We start from the raw sequence: 18,409 nt of genomic DNA, 5'->3' as shown, positions 1-18,409 counted from the left end.
GGTAAACTACAGCATCGTCATCTTTCCGGCCCCTTGCTCGACACGGAGCCTCCCGTCCCGCACCCTCGAATCTCCACGCTGGATTCCTCAACACTGTCCGCGGGGTCACCGGCCCAGTTCCACGACGCAGTCGACACCATGGACCACGATCACTTGGCTGCGCAGCCTCACCCCGACGACACCATCGGTGCCTTCGATGCCTCTCCCCAGGTGGCCCAGAACAACGGCTACGACCACCCAGAGCCCCAGCGACACCAGACAAGTCAGTCCCTCGATCATGGCCTCCCACAATCCCCGCGACCCGAAGAGCAGCACTCGGATCGGTACAACACACCACCACTTCCCGTGAACGCCCCGTCCATCTCAAGGCCTGCTTCTGGACTCTCCGGCGCCGGCGCGCAACAAGGCTACGCCGACCATGCGTCGCGCAGCAGCGCCGGTGCGGAAGCCGCCGCCAGCAACGGTCGCAACCACGTCGTCATCAAGGTCGGCATGGTGGGCGATGCGCAAATCGGCAAGACCAGTCTCATGGTCAAGTACGTGGAAGGAAGCTGGGACGAGGACTACATCCAGACGCTAGGCGTCAACTTTATGGAGAAGACCATTTCCATCCGGAATACGGAAATCACCTTTTCCATTTGGGATTTGGGCGGCCAGCGCGAGTTTGTCAACATGCTTCCGCTGGTCTGCAACGACGCCGTCGCCATTCTCTTCATGTTTGATCTGACACGGAAGAGCACCCTCAACAGCATCAAGGAGTGGTACAGGCAAGGCAGGGGCTTCAACAAGACGGCCATCCCCATCTTGGTGGGCACCAAGTATGACCACTTTGTCAACTTTCCGCGAGAGGACCAAGAAGAGATCTCGAACCAGGTAGGTCGTCAAAAAGTCTCTCTTGTATCTCGGCGCTGACAGAACAGGCTCGCCGGTTCGCCAAGGCAATGCGCGCTGCGTTGATCTTCTCTAGCACGAGCCATAGTATCAACGTGCAAAAGGTGAGCCCCTCTTTCGCTGTGGTATCGCACTTGACTGACCATCTACAGATCTTCAAGATTGTGCTGTCCAAGGCCTTCGACCTCAAGTGCACCATTCCCGAAATCGAAAACGTCGGAGAGCCGCTACTCCTGTATCAGTCCTGCTGATCGCCGTCAGCGGTCTGATGTGGCCTCGCGCCAACTACAATCGTCTCGGCCGCCCATAACGAATGGATCATGACCCATTACGTCCTTACGACCTTCGATATCCATGCTGGCATCCATCAGCCGAGCTACCAAAACAGTCATCTCTGGCACCAGGCGACAACGAGTGACTATACAGAGCACCCTACATGGCTCTCCCTGGCATAATCAGCCCCTTAAAACAAACCGACTCGCTTCTTTCTTTTGTTACCAACATGGCCTCCATGGCCCGATCACAGCGCTTTTCAGTGTCACCAGTCTGGTTAATCGCGCACACATCACACACAAACACATTCCTCATTCTCTGATTGCAATCGGCGTTGCATATCTCTTCAACCTTTACTTCTCAAGATTGGTAGGGACACGGCGGAATGGCTGGAGGGCGGGATGAGATGCATTTTAGGACTACGGTCTGGCGGTGGGCCTCGCTCGCTTGATCGATCCCTTCTCACCACGAAAAGGGGGATGGAGTGTTGAGACAGAGCAGTGCTCACCGTCTTGTTTCCAGGCGTAACGGCCGCTGCGAAACTGTTCCGGAGAGAAAATCTTGGGCAGCAAAACTTGCTTTTTTTCCATCAGAGATTTTTTTTTGTCGAATTCTTGACACTACTAAACCACTGCCAACCACACCCACACAGTTGTTGTTTTTTTTCATCTGGGATGGTCTCTGGAGACGGATTGACCTGATACAAGAAAGAAAGAGACCACACCATGTAACAAGTAATTCCACCACGCGTGCTTTTTACTTTGAGAGCCTCCCTATTTTTTTTTCCTCTCCACCATGCGGGCTATTTCCTCTTGGGGGAGACTGGGGCAAGGCGGCATATCAAACGGGGGATTGAGATGGAGGAGGAAGGAGAGAGGGGGGGAACAAACCATGTAATGAATATTGTGAAAGGGCCTTTTTTGGCCGTTTGAGGCAAGGAGGCCAACGGAATTGCAATTCCAGATGCCGTTTCAGGGATATCTGCTAGGGTTCCTACCTTTGTGATGTGTCGTGCTGTGATGTGGTTTTGATGTCTGCTGCCAGTGCTGTCGGAGCTGGACTGCCGTATTCGTGGCTGCGAGATGGGTGCTCGGCTGCTTGGAGAGTATCTCTCGTCGTCGAGAGTATACTCGCGGCGGGTTTGTTGGGTTTTGCCTGGGGAACAGATGTGTTGGCTATTTGACTGTACGTGGAGAGAGAGGTCTGAAAGGTAGCGAGCAGGGAAGTAGGAAACCGTTGATCATGGCTTGGTTTTCTGGGATTTGTGAGGAGGACCGAGCTTGGTGTGTTGTCTTTGGTTCCGGCAGCTTGCTCTCTCTCTCTCTCTCTCTCTCTCTCTCTCTCTCTCTCTCTCTCTCTCTCTTCCCCTCCCCCAAGTCTATCACATGTCAAGTCACTTGAGCTCTTTGGCGCTTCTGTTTGATACATCATGTATTGCGATTCACTACCTTGGCGAACAGAAACTACCGCTACGTCCTTGGATCACAGTATATACAAAACGCGCTGAACTAGAAGAAGGGAAGAAGCGAAAAAGGGGGGAGGGGGTTGGAGAACCGAAATAGCTAAGAGATATGTGTTCATGATGAAGAGCTCCTTTGTAGATGCAGCGCCTCTAGGGGAAAGATCAGATGCTTTCCTAGTCCAAAAACATGGGGTGCCAGCCGGAGGTGTCTTGTATTCTGCGCGATACGGAGATCTCTCTAGAATCTATGTTGCTCGAGTCTCGACGGCTGCTTTGATTGCTGTGAGGGGGTATGATCAGTACACCGTGTCTGATACACGAAGGAGGAATGAAAAAAAAAAAAAGGGCCACGAACCGTCGCAAGTCACTTTGGCGTCTCCGAACAACATGCGTGTTCCAGGCATGTAGAACATGGGGTTCGGTACGTCGGCTGTTTCCGCGGTCAGTCAGGCGCCTCTACGCAAATCTCGCAATGCCTTCCAAAAAAAAAACTCACCATATCCACTGGCCATGCCCCTCTTCATCACGATAACCTGCTTGCTCTTCCACGCCTGGAGCACAGGCATCCCCGCAATCGGGCTACCGGGCTCCAGAGCGATGGGGTTGACGGTGTCGTTGGCGCCAATCACGAGCGTCACGTCCGTCTCGCCGAAATCGTCATTGATCTCGTCCATCTCGAGCACGATGTCGTACGGCACGCTCGCCTCGGCCAGGAGCACGTTGCACTGGCCCGGCATGCGGCCGGCGACGGGGTGGATGGCGAAGCGGACGTTGACGCCCTTGGAGCGGAGCATGCCCGTGATCTCGCTGATGGCGTACTGCGCTTTGGCGACGGCCATGCCGTAGCCGACGACGATGATTACGTTTTCCGCGTTGACGAGCGCCTCGGCCGTGTCTTCTACGTTTGTCTGCGTCACGACGCCTTCCATTTTGTAGTCTGTCTGGGCCGGGGTCGAGGCGATGCCGCCGAAGAGGACGTTTGTGAGGGAGCGGTTCATGGCGACGCACATTATGTACGAGAGGATGGAGCCGGACACGCCGATGAGGGCGCCGACGGTTGTGAGGAGGGGGTTGTCGAGCATGAAGCCTTCGGCGACGAGGGCGAAGCCCGAGTAGGCGTTGAGCACGGTGATGACGACGGGCATGTCTGCGCCGCCGATGGCGGCCGTGGTGGTGTAGCCTTTTGCGAAGGAGAGGATCGTGTTGGCGGAGAGGGCCATGGCGGCGATCGCGGGGGATCCGGGGGCGAGGGTGACGAAGGCGCCCATGGTGCCGATGTTGGCGGCCAGCATGCCCGAGTTGAGCAGGTGCTTGCCGGGGAGGACGAGGGGTTTGGAGGACATCCTGCCGGCGAGCTTGAGGAAGGCGACGATGGAGCCGGTGAAGGTGATGCCGCCGATGAGGACGCCGAGGTAGCCCGTGACGAGGTGCAGCGTGGAGATGTCGTCAATGTGCGCCATGACGCTGCCGATGGAGGTCAGCACGGCGGCGAGGCCGACGACGGAGTGCAGCGCGGCCACGGTCTGCGGGAGGTCGGTGGGCGTGATGCGTTTGCCGATGACGAGGCCCGCGACGCCGCCCAGGGCCGCGAGGCCGGCGAACTGCGTGAGCACTTCCGGGGAGAAGCCGACGGCCAGCAAGGAGGCCAGCACGCCGGAGCCGACGCCGAGCATGCCGAGCATGTTGCCCATGCGGGCGGTCGCTTGGGAGGCGAGGCTGGACAGGGAGCTGATGCAGAGGACGGAGGAGACGGCGTAGCCGGCCTGCACGAGACCCGCTGCGCCGGTGGCGGCGGCGGCGATGTAGCCTCCGCCGAAGAGGGCTGCCGGCACGGCGTAGAGCCAGGGGTATTCGGGCGGGTCGGTGGGGCGTTTGAACATGTCGAGCATGCGCTTTGTGAGGACGAAGCCGCCCGAGACGTTGACGAAGGCGAGGAGGACGGAGGCGGCGCCGAGGGCTTGGGGGATCGTTTGGGGGAGGTAGCCTCCGCCTAGGATGAAGAGGCCGCCGATGCCGACCATGCCTTGGGCTGTTAGCTATGAGATTCTACATTTTGCTAGGAGACTGCTGACCTGAGATGGCGTTGGTGACGCTCATGAGGGGCGAGTGAAGCGCGGGCGTGACGCCCCAGACGACGCGGTATCCGATCAACGAGGCCAGCGCGAACGTAAAGGCGTTGCCCATGAACAGCGGGCCAGTCATCTTGCCCAGGGCCAGCGCGGTGCCCATGCCGGCCGTGACGGTCGCGACCTCGCGGGAGGTTTTCTGGAAGGGGGTCAGGGCGACGGCCTCGGCTTCGGGCGCGACGGTGGGCGGTGGTGGCGGGGCCGGGGGCGGGGCCTTTCGGGGCGGCGGGGGCAGGACGTCGCCCTTGAGGGTGACGACGGCGCCGCGGACGACTTCGTCTGCGAGGTCGATGCCGAACTCCTTGTCCTTGGGAGCCATGGAGAGCAGGAACTTTGTCACGTTGTTGGAGTAGAGCGTCGAGGACTGCGTTGGCAGTCTGGAAGGGAGGTCGGTGTAGCCTGAGTGTGTAAGTCAATGGGATTTTCTTCAGGGGGGGTTTCCATTCAACTCACCAATGATCTTGACGTCCTTGTACACGTACAGCTCGCCCGGCTTCGTCTTCTCGCAGTTGCCACCCGCCTCGGCCGCCAGATCCACAACCACGGACCCGGGCTTCATGGCCTCGAGCATGGACTTGGTAATCAGCTTGGGCGCGGGCTTGCCCGGGATCAGGGCGGTGGTGACGATGATGTCGACCTCGCGCGCCTGCTCGTAAAACAGCTTCATCTCGGCCTCGATGAACTCCTTGGACATCTCCTTGGCGTACCCGCCGGCGCCGGACCCGTCCTCCTTGATGTCCACCTCGATGAACTCGGCGCCGAGCGACTGCACCTGCTCCCTCGCGGCAGGACGCGTGTCGAAGCCGCGCACAATGGCACCTAACCGCCGCGCCGTCGCAATGGCGCTAAGACCGGCCACGCCGGCGCCGATGACGAGCACCTTGCAGGGCGGGATCTTGCCCGCGGCCGTCACCTGGCCCGTGAGGAAGCGGCCAAAATTGTTGGAGGCCTCGAGTACGGCCTTGTAGCCGGCGATATTGGCCATGGAGCTGAGGGCGTCAAAGACCTGGGCGCGGGAAATGCGCGGGATGAGGTCCATGGCAAATGAGGTGGCCTTTTGCGCGGCCAGCTTGTCGACGAGCGGCTTGTTCTGCGCGGGCTGCAGGAAAGAGATGACGGTCTGGTGCGCCTTCATGAGGTCGATCTCGGACGGGATCGGGCCGCGGACCTTGAGGACGACGTCGGCGCCGGACCAGACCTGTTGCGGGTGGTCGACGAGCGTCGCGCCGGCGCGGTCGTAGGCCTCGTCTGGGAAATCGGCGGAGGCGCCGGCGCCGCGCTCTACGAGGACCTTGCCGAAGCCCTTTTTGAGGAGGAGGGCCACGTTCTGCGGGGTCAGTGCGACGCGGCGCTCGTTGAGGTAGATTTCCTTTGGCACGCCGACGGTGAGCTGCGCGTAGGGGACGGACTGCGGTTCCGCGGCGGTTGAGTAGGTTGCTGCCGGTGTAGCAGTGGGGCCGGCGCTGGCACTGGAACCCGCCGAGACGACCGACGCATGGCGGATGAGCTGGAGAGGCCGGGGCGAGACGGCCGGGACGAGAGCTTTCGTCTGGCGGCGGGCTCGCGCGTGGGTGGACTGCCACTTGCCGGCGGCGACGACGACAGATACCGGTGCTACGGCTGCATGTAGGGAAACGAGTAGACTGCGTTAGCCGAAGCAATTGGGCGAGGTTCTTCTTCTTGGTTGCTCCCGCAAGAACCGAGACCTCGGTAGCTTACCTGCTAGACCATTCCGCCACGCGCGGGAGCCGACGAGCCGGCCGGGAGAAGCGCGGGAGGAGCACACGTTGTAGGCCAGAGTCGGCCGCAGGACGGAGAGATTCGCCATTGCAGCGGCGAGGCTTCGAGCATCCAGGCTAACGAAGCCGGGGCGACGAGGATGTCGGGCAGGGCCTTTTCATCTGCTCGCGACCACTGCCTGAGGTCGACGAGGTTGGGTGGCAGGGAAACGGGAACGGCTCCAAGCTACCGTGTCGACTTGTGACAAAGGGAAGGCGACGGTACGCGATAGGGAGAGGTGAAGATGGGAGGAAGAAGAGGGGAGGAGGAAGTTGGAAGATGTGAACTGGATAGAGTTGGGATTGACTTTTTGCAGCCAGAGAAGAGAACAACGAGACAACGAGCTTGTACTGTGTCACGTTTTGGTCGGCCGTTGGACTTGTTCCATGCTCGTCCTCGTCTTCGTCACTACTCTGAGGTGATGGCTGCTGCCCCCCCCTCCCTCGCCCATCACCCGCGCATCCGGATCCTTGTTCTCTCCCCCCAGGTTCGTTGCATCCCAAGACGGGAAGTGCAGAATCGGTTCAGGCGTGTCGCAGATGTCGCAGCGCGAGCTCCAAGCTCCTCCAATCACTACCCGAGCAGGATGTTGTTTGGAGTAGTCTGCGCGGTCTGCCAAGTTGGCTTTTACCCCCCTTCGCAGCTGTGTCCCAAGGTTCCCCTCATTGGCATGTGCGGTACGAAAGTGCGGTACTTTCTGGGAGGACAGCTGGTGGACAATTCAGGCAAGACAATGTCGCAGACGCTAAGTAGAGTACATCTTGTGTAGGAGTTCAAAGGCACTGGACAGGTACCTTTCGACGGATGTGGTCATTGGTGGTGTGAGGTGTTGGTGGAAGTGGTCTGGTGCATGCTTCCGTGCAGGGAAAGGAGCTGCAGCTTGGCCCCGTACCCCGTACTCCGTATGTACTCGCCCCCCTTTTTTCCCTTCTTCTCCAGTCTTCCAGTGCGGGGTGTGGGGCCGCGGGCACTAAAAACACGGCGCTAAAACACGGGGGATAGTCTTATCCCCCGCCATTTCGAGGTCGCGATAAGTCGATAAGGCCCGATAAGCCTGCAATGATCCAGGCCTGCTCTCCCCAAGCTGGAGGTGCCTTTTACCATTTTATCCATCGGGACCAGTTTTCCTTCCCGTCCGATGGGAGATTGTTAAAACACTGATAGACTTCATGGAGCGCTGATTAATGCTCTCCCAGACGGAGGCCGAGCACCCTTGGCCCATGTTCCTGTCCCGTGTTTGTTTCCCGCGTCTCAGTGACATGCAGCTGGCTTTTTCAAGATCCCGCCTCTTCCGGCTCTGATGTAGACGACTTTTGGCCAGCATCTTTATAGTCTGGCAAATTTGATGCTCCAAACCCTCTCTCAGCATCGTGGCAACCCAAGGCTGGAGTATAGATCAATCTCCAAGTCTTGCTGTCATCACTTGATCCACAGCAAAGTGTCCAAAAAGTCAAGACGAACGTGTCACATGCACGAAACACGAGAACGCTATCCGCGACTTTGCATTGCATGGCATGCATGTAACGCACAGAAGGGAAGGCAGCGCAGACAGACGTGCATCGGCTGGTTCGGAGCGACGAAGCAGAGAGAGAGAGCGAGTGCAGATTCGTCAGGCAGATGGAACCTACAGACAACCAATGAGGCCCGACGTTCCGAAGGGGGTAGATGATGTTTTGAACCGGTTGGTCATTGGTCAGTGGAGAGCTACCATACTCGACACCATTCGTACCATTGGCATCGTCTAGAGGGGAGCGATCGTTCGGCAACCTTAGAAGAGAATTCCAAACAAGTTTGATTTAACTTCCGGTTGTCTTGACAACATCCCAATGCCATCTGATCCGTGCAGCGTGTAGTTTCTCAATCGATAGAGTTGCTCTAGGACTCCAAATCCATAGTCTTTTATATCTCCTAGCCACAACCTGGCGTCAGCCAAAGTCTTCTCCAAGGACTTTTTGAGCCTTTTCCCATCATCTGAAGGGCTCAAATCGACTCGTCGTCAATTCCTCGGCGACGCCAAATGGTCAAAACTTCGTTGACAAGTAGGGAGTTCCAAGCTGACGATGGTTCACAACCAGATCAACCAGCTGACACAACCAACTCAGTTGCAACCCAAAACACAACAGAAAAGACTTCAAATGTGCAAAAAAAGAGTACCCTGAAAGTGAAGTCGAACTCAAGAGGTCGAGGTCCATCTCCTTAGAGATTTGTGGAAATCCCCCGTCCCCAGCTGAGTGTTCCACTGGGCCACGGCGCCCGAGGGAGTTGGACCCCCGTTTGCTTGTGGTATGAGGAGGATGCGCTGGTCATGAAGGCTGTGGTTTCTGGCCGTCGTTGGCCGTCGCGGTTGTGGTTGGCTTGGCTACTGAGCAAGATGAGGCTGACCTGGATGGTGATGAGGCTTGAGAGGGGGTGACCGGGACGGGTTGACGATGTATGTGTATGGGCTGGGTCTACTCCCAGCCGCACTGTATGGTATTCTTCTAATTCCAGTCCAGAGTTCCTTTTCCCACTGTAGGCTTTTTAAACATGAACCTCGCCTTCCGTTGGCCATGATGCCCCGTCACAAACCCAGTGTCTATCGCCATGTCCAACCCCTTTCCATCGCCAAACAATGTCTACACCCAAAACCGCTCACTACAAAAACGAGTCATCATCCTCAACAAGCCCCATCATCTGCTGGTTGCTATAAAACCAATCCTCCAACTGCGCCGCATTCCCCATCCACATCATCTGGTTCAGCGCACCCGACCCCGCGACACCGGCACCGTTCATCCCGTCCTCTGCTCCTCCGCCCGTCATCCCCGACATCTGCTCCGACCCCACGTCCGACGACTGCTGCTGTGCATGCTGCTGCGGGTGCCCAGATGCCGGCGGGAACCCGAGCGCCGTGAGGTACTTGTCCATCTCCTGGCCCTGTTCCTCCGACTGCTGCTGCTGCTGCGTGCTGTTGTTGTTCCCGTTGCCGCCGCCCCCACTGCTGCCTTGGCTCCGCATCTCGACGTACCGGAACGCGACATTGTAAAGCACCTGAAAGAGGCGGCACAGCCGCGCCGAGGCCTCGGTGAACTCCTTTGCGCCCTGAATCGAGGCGACGAAGCCCTGGAGCCGGGCGAGGTCCGAGGTGTCGCTTGTTTCGATTACCTGGCAGAAGATTACGATAAAGGGGACAAAGGGGGAGAAGAGGATGGTCCTGGGCGTTGTTAGTGTGAACGCACGAATTCGTGGAGAGTGGAATGTAAGAGAGGACGCACCAGTTCATGTACATGGGAAACAGGTAGTACGCATCCTTCGCCATGATGGCCATGCAATCCTCGTGCCGCTGCAGCGTCGCCCTCGCGGCGTTGATGCACTCTGTGCCAAACGTCGTCGCGGACCCGGGGGGCGAGGGGACGGCGCGATAGATGATTGTCATCAGCGATAGTCTCAGCACCTCATCCGACACGTTGAAGAACTCCATCGTGTTCTCTCCCACCGCCTCGATGGCCGACTTCAAATACTGCGACTGTTGGCCACAATAGTCAGCAACCTCACAACAACTTCGTGGGCTGAACGATCACAGCAACTCACATGCGTCTCCTGCGTCCGGTCCGTAACCCTCCTCAACTCCGCCGCCAATCCCCTCGCCCTTGCCTCCCGCACGGCGCTCGGCTGCGCAATCGCCTCGGGGCTGTACAGCTGCTCGTACGTCTTCCCCTGGATGCGCGAGACAACGACCCACAGGCAGAAGTAGCTCATGAGGGCGCCGTGCATCTTGCTGGCGCTCGAGGGGTAGGGGGCCGTGATGTCGTAGTCCTGGATCGTCGAGGGGCGGCCGAGGCGGAGGGAGAGGGACTTGTCGATGAAGTAGACGGACCAGAAGAGGAAGATTTTGTATTCCTCGTCGTCTGGGTTTGCGGCGGTTGGGCCTGTTGCCGTGCCTGTTGTAGTGGAGGTGGATGAGGACGACGATGATGGGGATGCGCGGTGGTAGCCTAGGGTTTGGCAGAGTTGGGCCGAGGCTACGTTGAGGGTCCAGGCGAGGCTTGGTTTTGCTACTTCCATTGCGTGGTAGGCCTGACGATGTTAGCTACAGATGTAAGAAGAATGTGTGGGGGAGAACCTTACACCAAACAAGAGGGCAACAATCATGTCCATCGTGGCCGGGAGGTGCAGGGGCAGGTTGGCGAGGGCGGTCTGGAGGTTCCCCCGGCAGAGGGTGCCCATCTTGGCGCACTCCTCCCTGAGCTGCGCCGTCGCCGTCTTGGACTGCGTCATGTCGGTGTACAGGCTCTCGAGGCCGGCGTTGACGATGATGAACTCGGCCTCGTTGAACTCTGCCGGCGCAAAGTAGACCTTGAGGACCAGGTCGGTGAAGTGGTCCGGGTGGAGGAACGTCGTCACCCACTCGAGGCCCAGCGTCTTTTGGGCTATTTGAGACGTTAGTCTGACTTTCCTGAACTGCATAGTGACCTGAGACTACGCACCCTTTGCCTCGCGGATGATGTTGACGGCGGACTGCACGGGCGGCATCTCGCACTCGCCAAACGCCGGCCGGGCCACGGGCTTCGCCTGCGGGTACGTCAGCTCGTGCGACGCGGGCTGGTGCCGGAGCGCCTCGACGAGAGAGTGCAGGGCGTCGAGGGTCTCGCGCATCTCGAGCACCGAGGAGCCGTCGCCGACGGTCTTGCGGAGGAAGTCGTGGGCGAAGATGGACTGGGCCGTCATGGAGGACTCGCCCTCGACCAGGGGGTCCGTCGTGTGCTGCTGCTGCGTGGAAGTGCTGGCTGGTGTTGTTGAGATGGATGATGAAGCCACCGTCTTGAGTTGGATGGGCGCCGGCGGGCCCCCTGATACTGCCCCTCCTGCTCCCCCGCCGGGTGTGGCGGTTGATCCCGAGACCGATGGTGCGGTTGACGGTGCTGCTGATGGTGCTTGGAGGGGAAACTGGAGTTTTAGGTCCTCGAGGAGGCGGACTACGCCGTCGAGGCGGCGGTCTATTAGGTCGATCTTCTTCTCACTGGGATGTGTGAGTTGTGACCTGGTGCAAGGGAGCAAAGGCGAGACTAACTATTGAGGGGTGATGAGAATGCGAGTTCTCTTCTCTTTGGGCTTGAGCCCCGATGTGTTCTTACACTCGATGCCGGCGTGCTGGCAGTGAGCACATGGTTCTTCTCTATCACAGCGAATCTACGAAGCACACAGTCAGCCCTACGTCCAATGGATGGTGTCGAGTGACATGATGACATGGGCCAATGAAGGACGAGAGACAACGCACTTTACGGGCACGACAAGCATCACACTAAATGTGTAAGTTAGTTTCGGCGTGATTTACAACGACTGGGTAGTATGGGGGTCTACTTACCGCTCGTTTGATGGGGAGATTGGCGCCGCCCACGCCGCCAGCAGCGGAGAGACCCGCACCAGCCCCGGCAGAAGATCCGGTGTCCATTGCGGCTCGGTTAGATATTTCCAAATGTGATCAGATGGCTTCACTTTAAGGGTAGGTCGTACCCGAGGAGCAAGGGTCCAAGACTCTCGGAGGGGGATCCGGCGGGGCGGGATCGAAGAGATCCGAAATCTAGAATTGTCGTGTTGTACAGAGAGATGCCAAGCGAGACGTTGTGCCCGGGGCTGGGTGAATTCGGGGCCCGAACGAGGACGGGATCACGAGAAAGCAAGCGGGCGTAGATGGTTCGGAACCTCTTCCCAACTATCGCGGCGGGATGAGATCGCGGCCCGGGGGCAACTAAGAAGGACGGGAACGGCGCGCGCGGGTTCCGCTTCCGGCGGATTTTATGGAGCAAGAGGGCGGCCCCTGTGGCTGTGACTCAGCCGCTAGTTGTCCGCAGTTGAGGCTGGAGGCTTGCCCGTCTTTGAATTGGTCACCTTACGGGTACGATGGGCATGCGTGGTTAGGATATATTTTGTAAAGGGGAAAAGAGAGAGAAAAGAAGAAGGGATTCTAGCACCCATATGAGTCGTGGGAGCAAAGGCACTTCGTTGCAGAATGCATGCACGATTTTTAGTAATTCAGATCTCCGTGCTCACCCCCTTGCCATGGACCCTTTCAGGGGTCCGGGTGACGGCACATCTCTGCGATTCAGGGCTCATCCAGGCGCAGACACGGTGGTTCGCGCCGGATAGGCCGCTGTAGAGACGCATTTGAACTGGGGTAACTGGCTTTAGATAGAAACTAGCTAGGGAATTGTAGAGCTATGATTCGCCAATAGAAAGTGTGTCGATCACGGAATCGCAGTGTTGTCACGTTCTAGCGCCGCCGTTGTAGTCTATTCAAACGTATCCCACCGGCAACGCCAGGGCCACATCGCCGGCATGGACGCATTTGGATCTGTGAATGCCCGTGATAGGCAGGGAGAGGCATGGACCAGCATCTCTGACGGGGACGGAGTATGGGCGGCGCAAGTACGGAGTCTTTCCATTGTTCGGCGTCCGCTTGTCCTTTCGGCTTCCGGCGCCAAAGGTCAGAATGGCGCCGGGCAGGACTATATGGAGGGCATCTGCCGCTTGCTGTTTTGTTGGAATCGAGGATGCCATCTTCGAAATGGACCGAGACACATGGCACGAAACCAACCTGTCTGCTCAACCTAGGGCACTGCTGGTCACGGCGACATGCCGTCCATAGGTACGGTATTTGTGGTAGCTGTTCGGAGACTCGTGAGTAGCTCAACCCGGAGGAGAGAGCGCTTCCCACGTGTCGGCGCGGCGCCGTAGCGTCTCAGATGTCCACCGCGCCGTCCGGCGAAAGAGTCATCGGCATCATCGACGTCGGACTCGGTCAAACCAAAACATCCTGCTGACGCGGTGACACCTCATCACACATCGATCGAAGAGGGACTCCTTTAGCCTTTAATGGTTTGGGATGAAGGGAAATCTGGACATTGTCTGACGCCTCGCGCCCCGAGAGCACCGCGCCCCGAGCAAAGCAGCGGAGTGGGCGCCCGGGCGCGATGAACCCGCGGCCCCCGCTGCGAGTCTGCCAAGCTGGAGTCGAACCAATCGCACTCGTTCCTGCACCGAAGCGGGGGGTCCACTATGCCGAAGAGTGGGGCGTTCTCGCTTCCATGACGGCGGTCCGCGGGAGAAGCCAAGGCCTCGCAGCAGCAGCTTCAATGACGGAGACTCTGCTATGTTGGCGATCAGTCAGCTCGAGTTTGCGTGTTCCATTATCCGAGCTTCAAATTTCAATATGCGCGTTTGAAGACATTCTTCTGGCTCGCCTTGAGGTGCACCGCATGATATAACCTGTATCGTATCGTCTGGTTTTCCCCATCTCATCTACAAGAGAAGCCAACCCGCCGGCTCACATTTCTTGATAGTACGAACACACCACGCGACACAGACGATCAGATCTTGGGGTGAACCACCCGTCAGCCGCACAATATGGGGGCCGAAAAGAAGGAGCACACTCCGGCTGAGGATACCGTCGCCGCCATTGCTTCGCCAAACGAAGCTGTCAAGGCAGAAGGCGGCGCGTTCAAGGCCTACTTGGTATGGTCACCGTCGACTCTCACTTTTTGCAAGCATGCTGACGTCTCCCAGAGAATCTTTTCCTTCGGGGGACCCTTTGAGAAGCTCCTGCAAACAATCGCGATAATATGCGCCCTGGGCGCCGGCGCCGGCGTGGCCCTGCAAAACTTGATCTTTGGCAGCTTCGTCACCACCATCCAGGACTTCACCACCGGCCAGTCCACCCCTCAACACTTTCGCAATGAAGTCTCAAAGCTGGCGTACGTCTCTGCTCATTCCCACATCATCACTACAAGCTAACATCTCAGCCTCTACTTTGTCTACCTCGGCATCGCGCGCTTCGTCCTCGCCTACGGCTACATCTCCCTGACAACCTTCTCCGCCTACCGCATCACGCGCAACATCCGCCACGCCTACCTCCACGCCGCCCTGCGCCAGGAGGTTGCCTTCTACGACATCGGTTCCGGCGGCTCCATCGCCACCCAAGCCATCTCCAACGGCCGCCTCATCCAGGTCGGCATCGCCGAGAAGCTCGCCCTGACCTTCCAGGGGCTCGCCGTCTTCGTCACCGCCTTCATCATCGCTTTCGTCACGCAGTGGAAGCTCACGCTCATCGTATGCTGCATCGCGCCCCTGATTCTGATTGTGATGGGCGTCGTCTCTACCATTGAAGCCGGCCTCGAGACAAAGATCCTCGACATTTACGCCCAGGCGGGCTCCTTTTCCGAGGGCATCCTCTCGAGCGCGCGCACCGTTCACGCCTTTGAGATCCGCTCGCGGCTGGTGCAAAAGTTTGACAGGTTCCTCGAGGACGCCCACCGCATCGGCAACAAGAAGTCGGCCCTGTTTGGCGTGCTCTTTTCGTTTGAGTACTTTGTCATCTACGCCGGCTTCGCCCTGGCGTTCTGGCAGGGCATCCACATGTTGAACCGGGGCGAGATTACCGAGTCTGGAGACATTTTCACGTGAGTAGTCCGCAGCATCTTTCAGGAGCATCAGCTAACAGGCTTCAGGGTCCTCCTATCTGTGGTCATCGGCGCAACGAGCTTGACCATGCTAGCGCCCTACATCATCGAATTCACCCGCGCCGCCTCCGCCGCCGCCCAGCTCTTCAAGCTCATCGACCGCGTCTCCGAGATCGACCCCTTTGACAAGTCGGGCCACCAGCCCACCGAGACCGTCGGCGTCGTCGACCTCGAGAACGTCTCGTTCGAGTACCCGACGCGCCCCGGCGTCACGGTCCTCGATAACTACTCGCTCCATGTGCCCGCGGGCAAGGTGACGGCGCTCGTGGGCTCCAGCGGCTCCGGCAAGAGCACAATCATCGGGCTGATTGAGCGATGGTACAATCCAAAATCGGGCACCATCAAGCTCGACGGCCAGCCGATCGACCAGCTGAACCTCAACTGGCTCAGGAAGAATGTCCGGCTCGTGCAGCAGGTGAGATGAGAAGCACCTACATTTTGAACCAACTCTGACAACCGCAGGAACCCGTCCTCTTCCAGGGAACAGTCTTTGACAACATTGCCAACGGCCTCGTCGGAACCCCGTGGGAGTCCTCGCCCCGCGAGGAGCAGCTCCGCCGCGTCCAGGACGCCGCCAAGATCGCCTTTGCCCACGACTTCGTCTCCCAGCTGCCCGAAGGCTACGACACGATGATTGGCGAGCGCGGCGGCCTCCTGTCAGGCGGCCAGAAGCAGCGCGTCGCCATCGCACGGAGTATCATCTCGGAACCCAAGGTGCTCCTCCTCGACGAAGCCACCAGCGCCCTGGACCCGCACGCCGAGGGCGTCGTGCAGCAGGCCCTAGACAAGGCCGCCGAGGGCCGTACGACCATTGTCATTGCCCACAAACTCGCCACCATCCGCAAGGCGGACAATATTGTAGTCATGAACAAGGGCGCCATTGTCGAGCAGGGGACGCACGAGGGCCTGTTGGCGCAGGGCGGCGCGTATACCCGTCTCGTGAGGGCGCAGAACTTGAACGTGGCCGAGGAAGGATCCATTACCGAGACGGAGGAGGATGACGACGAAGCGGTGACGGCGGCGGCTGCTGCTGGGAAGGAGGACATTGAGCTCACGAAGACCATGAGCCGGTACCGGACGACAGACCAGACGCGGATGGAGGCGCAGAAGGAGCGCGACAACTTTGATCATTACAAGCCCATCGGCCTCATCAGCGTCGTCATCCGCATGGTGCGCGAGACGCCTGAGCTGAAGTGGGCGTACCTCGCAACCTTACTGGCCGTGATAGTCGCCGCCGGCGCATTCCCCGGCCAGTCCCTCGTCATCGCCAACCTCGTCGACGTCTTCACGATGACGGGCTCCGAGATGATCACCAAAGGCAACTTCTACTCCCTCATGTTCTTCGTCCTCGCCCTCGGCGTGCTCTGCTGCTACTTCGTCATGGGCTGGGCCACAAACGTCATCGCCCAGGGGCTCAATCACAAGCTGCGCCGGCAGTCCCTCAACGATTTCCTCCGCCAGGACCTGCAATTCTTTGACCGCGTCGAGAACAACACGGGCGCGCTTGCCAGTCGGCTTGAGTCGAACCCGCAGGCGATCCTCGAGCTCATGGGCTTCAACATTGGCCTCATCCTCATCTCGTCGCTGAACGTCATCGCGTGCGGTATCCTGGCTATCGCCACGACCTGGAAGCTGGGTCTCGTCGTCGTGCTCGCGGGTATGCCGCCACTGGTGTCCTCGGGCTACATCAAGGTCAGACTTGACTCGCGCCTGGATACCAAGACGTCGAAGCGGTACTCTGCGAGCGCGGCGATCGCGTCCGAATCCGTGACGGCGATCAGGACCGTTTCGTCTCTCGCTATCGAGGAGTCGGTGTTGAAGAGGTATACTGACGAGCTCGATAACGCCGTGAGGGCTTCGACTGGCCCCCTTTTCGTCATGACTGTTGCGTTTGGACTGACCCAGGCCATTGAGTACTTTTTCATGGCCCTCGGGTTCTGGTGAGTTTGGGTGCTGCGTCTTCCCAATCTAGTTGCTAACTTTCGAACAGGTACGGCTGCCGGCTGCTCTCGTTCAACGAGATCACAATGTACCAGTTCTTCGTCGCCTTCATGGGCACATTCTTCTCCGGACAGGCCGCGTCGCAGCTGTTCCAGTACTCGAGCAGTAAGTTGAATCTTCTCCGCTAGTGATGTCACACACTCTGACCCTTCCCAGGCATGACCAAGGGCATCAACGCCGCAAACTACCTCTTCTGGCTGCACGACCTCCAGCCGTCCATCCAGGAGACGCCCCAGAACCGCGACGCCGCGCCAAAGGCCGGCGCCTCGGTCGACTTCCAGCAGCTCCGTTTCTCGTACCCCCTACGACCCGAAGCGCATGTCCTCCGCGCAGTCGATCTCGAAGTGAGTCCCCCTTAAGTACCTGACAGAAATCATGCCTAACACATCTCCAGATCAAAAAGGGCCAGTTCGTCGCCCTGGTAGGCGCCTCAGGCTGCGGCAAATCCACAATGATCGCCATGCTCGAACGCTTCTACGACCCGACGACAGGCAGCATCGTCATCGACGGCGACGCGGCTCTGTCGGACCTCAACCCCCGCCTCTACCGCCACATCGTCGCCCTCGTCCAGCAAGAGCCTACCCTCTTCCAGGGCTCCATCCGCGAGAACATTTCGTTGGGAATCGACGCAGAGTCCCTGGACGAAATCGTCCCGGACACCCAGATCGAAGCGGCCTGCCGCGCAGCCAACGCGTGGGACTTTGTCTCGTCGCTCCCTGAAGGCCTCGCGACCCCCTGCGGCAGCAGCGGAATGCAGTTGTCCGGCGGACAGAGGCAGCGCATCGCCATCGCGCGGGCGCTGATCCGCCAGCCCAAGATCCTGCTGCTCGACGAGGCGACGAGCGCGCTCGACACCGAGTCGGAGAAGATTGTGCAGCGCGCGCTGGAGGAGGCTGCGCGGGACGGGGAGAGGATCACGGTTGCTGTTGCGCACCGGTTGTCGACTGTGAAAGATGCCGATGTGATTTGTGTGTTTTATGGCGGGAGGATTGTGGAGAAGGGCACGCATGCGCAGCTTGTGGCCAAGGGGGGCATGTATAAGCAGATGTGCGAGGCGCAGAATCTCGAGTGAGCAGGGGAAGCAGAAGAGCTTCGTCCATGCTGAGTTGTTGCATTTTCGGCCTGGGAGTTGAGCGCTTGACTCCTCCCATAGAGCACGGCGTTTGGGAAACGGGGTTTCTGTACGATTATCTGACTCGCAACTGTGCAACTCAGTCGATCACGTTTGTCCTAGAGACACTTAGATCCGTAATGTTTAGACTCCAAGAGACCAATCTCATACTCTGTACTCAGTGTCCTGCAAAGTGACCCTCTTCCCTTGACAGAAATGATGATCATCCCAAACGGCGGAACCTGTCAAAAGTGTGCTGATTTCCGACCCCGCG

The 18,409-nt window shown here is 58.8% G+C and overlaps 5 protein-coding genes across 5 annotated transcripts; 2 read left to right on the top strand and 3 right to left on the bottom strand.

The window, feature by feature from the left end:
* Positions 1–138: 138 nt before the first annotated feature.
* CCOS01_00659 (uncharacterized protein) lies at positions 139–1,142 on the top strand (the record flags this gene model as incomplete). Its single annotated transcript, XM_060448856.1, has 3 exons — positions 139–873; positions 921–995; positions 1,044–1,142. 3 exons carry the CDS (start codon positions 139–141, stop codon positions 1,140–1,142), a joined length of 909 nt encoding a protein of 302 aa, XP_060320294.1.
* A 1,729-nt stretch (positions 1,143–2,871) lies between these two features.
* Positions 2,872–6,580, bottom strand: CCOS01_00658 (NAD(P) transhydrogenase beta subunit; the record flags this gene model as incomplete). Its single annotated transcript, XM_060448855.1, has 6 exons — positions 2,872–2,906; positions 2,982–3,056; positions 3,123–4,649; positions 4,699–5,151; positions 5,206–6,372; positions 6,472–6,580. The coding sequence occupies 6 exons, from the start codon at positions 6,578–6,580 to the stop codon at positions 2,872–2,874; spliced, it is 3,366 nt and encodes a 1,121-aa protein (XP_060320293.1).
* A 2,585-nt stretch (positions 6,581–9,165) lies between these two features.
* On the bottom strand, positions 9,166–11,959 carry CCOS01_00657 (fungal specific transcription factor; the record flags this gene model as incomplete). Its single annotated transcript, XM_060448854.1, has 8 exons — positions 9,166–9,721; positions 9,795–10,033; positions 10,099–10,584; positions 10,636–10,937; positions 10,995–11,527; positions 11,579–11,697; positions 11,786–11,809; positions 11,873–11,959. 8 exons carry the CDS (start codon positions 11,957–11,959, stop codon positions 9,166–9,168), a joined length of 2,346 nt encoding a protein of 781 aa, XP_060320292.1.
* Positions 11,960–12,801: 842 nt separating this feature from the next.
* CCOS01_00656 (uncharacterized protein) lies at positions 12,802–13,065 on the bottom strand (the record flags this gene model as incomplete). Its single annotated transcript, XM_060448853.1, has 1 exon — positions 12,802–13,065. One exon carries the CDS (start codon positions 13,063–13,065, stop codon positions 12,802–12,804), a length of 264 nt encoding a protein of 87 aa, XP_060320291.1.
* Positions 13,066–13,911: 846 nt separating this feature from the next.
* Positions 13,912–18,096, top strand: CCOS01_00655 (ABC transporter; the record flags this gene model as incomplete). Its single annotated transcript, XM_060448852.1, has 8 exons — positions 13,912–14,019; positions 14,071–14,258; positions 14,307–14,963; positions 15,012–15,438; positions 15,486–16,963; positions 17,014–17,129; positions 17,181–17,368; positions 17,419–18,096. The coding sequence occupies 8 exons, from the start codon at positions 13,912–13,914 to the stop codon at positions 18,094–18,096; spliced, it is 3,840 nt and encodes a 1,279-aa protein (XP_060320290.1).
* Between the last annotated feature and the right edge of the window lie 313 nt (positions 18,097–18,409).

The sequence above is a fragment of the Colletotrichum costaricense genome, assembly GCF_030867565.1.
Source record: "Colletotrichum costaricense strain IMI 309622 chromosome Unknown Scaffold_1.1, whole genome shotgun sequence".
NCBI lineage: Eukaryota > Fungi > Ascomycota > Sordariomycetes > Glomerellales > Glomerellaceae > Colletotrichum > Colletotrichum costaricense.
Note: the sequence above shows the minus strand (reverse complement) of the source record. Positions and strands in the feature narration are given on the sequence as shown.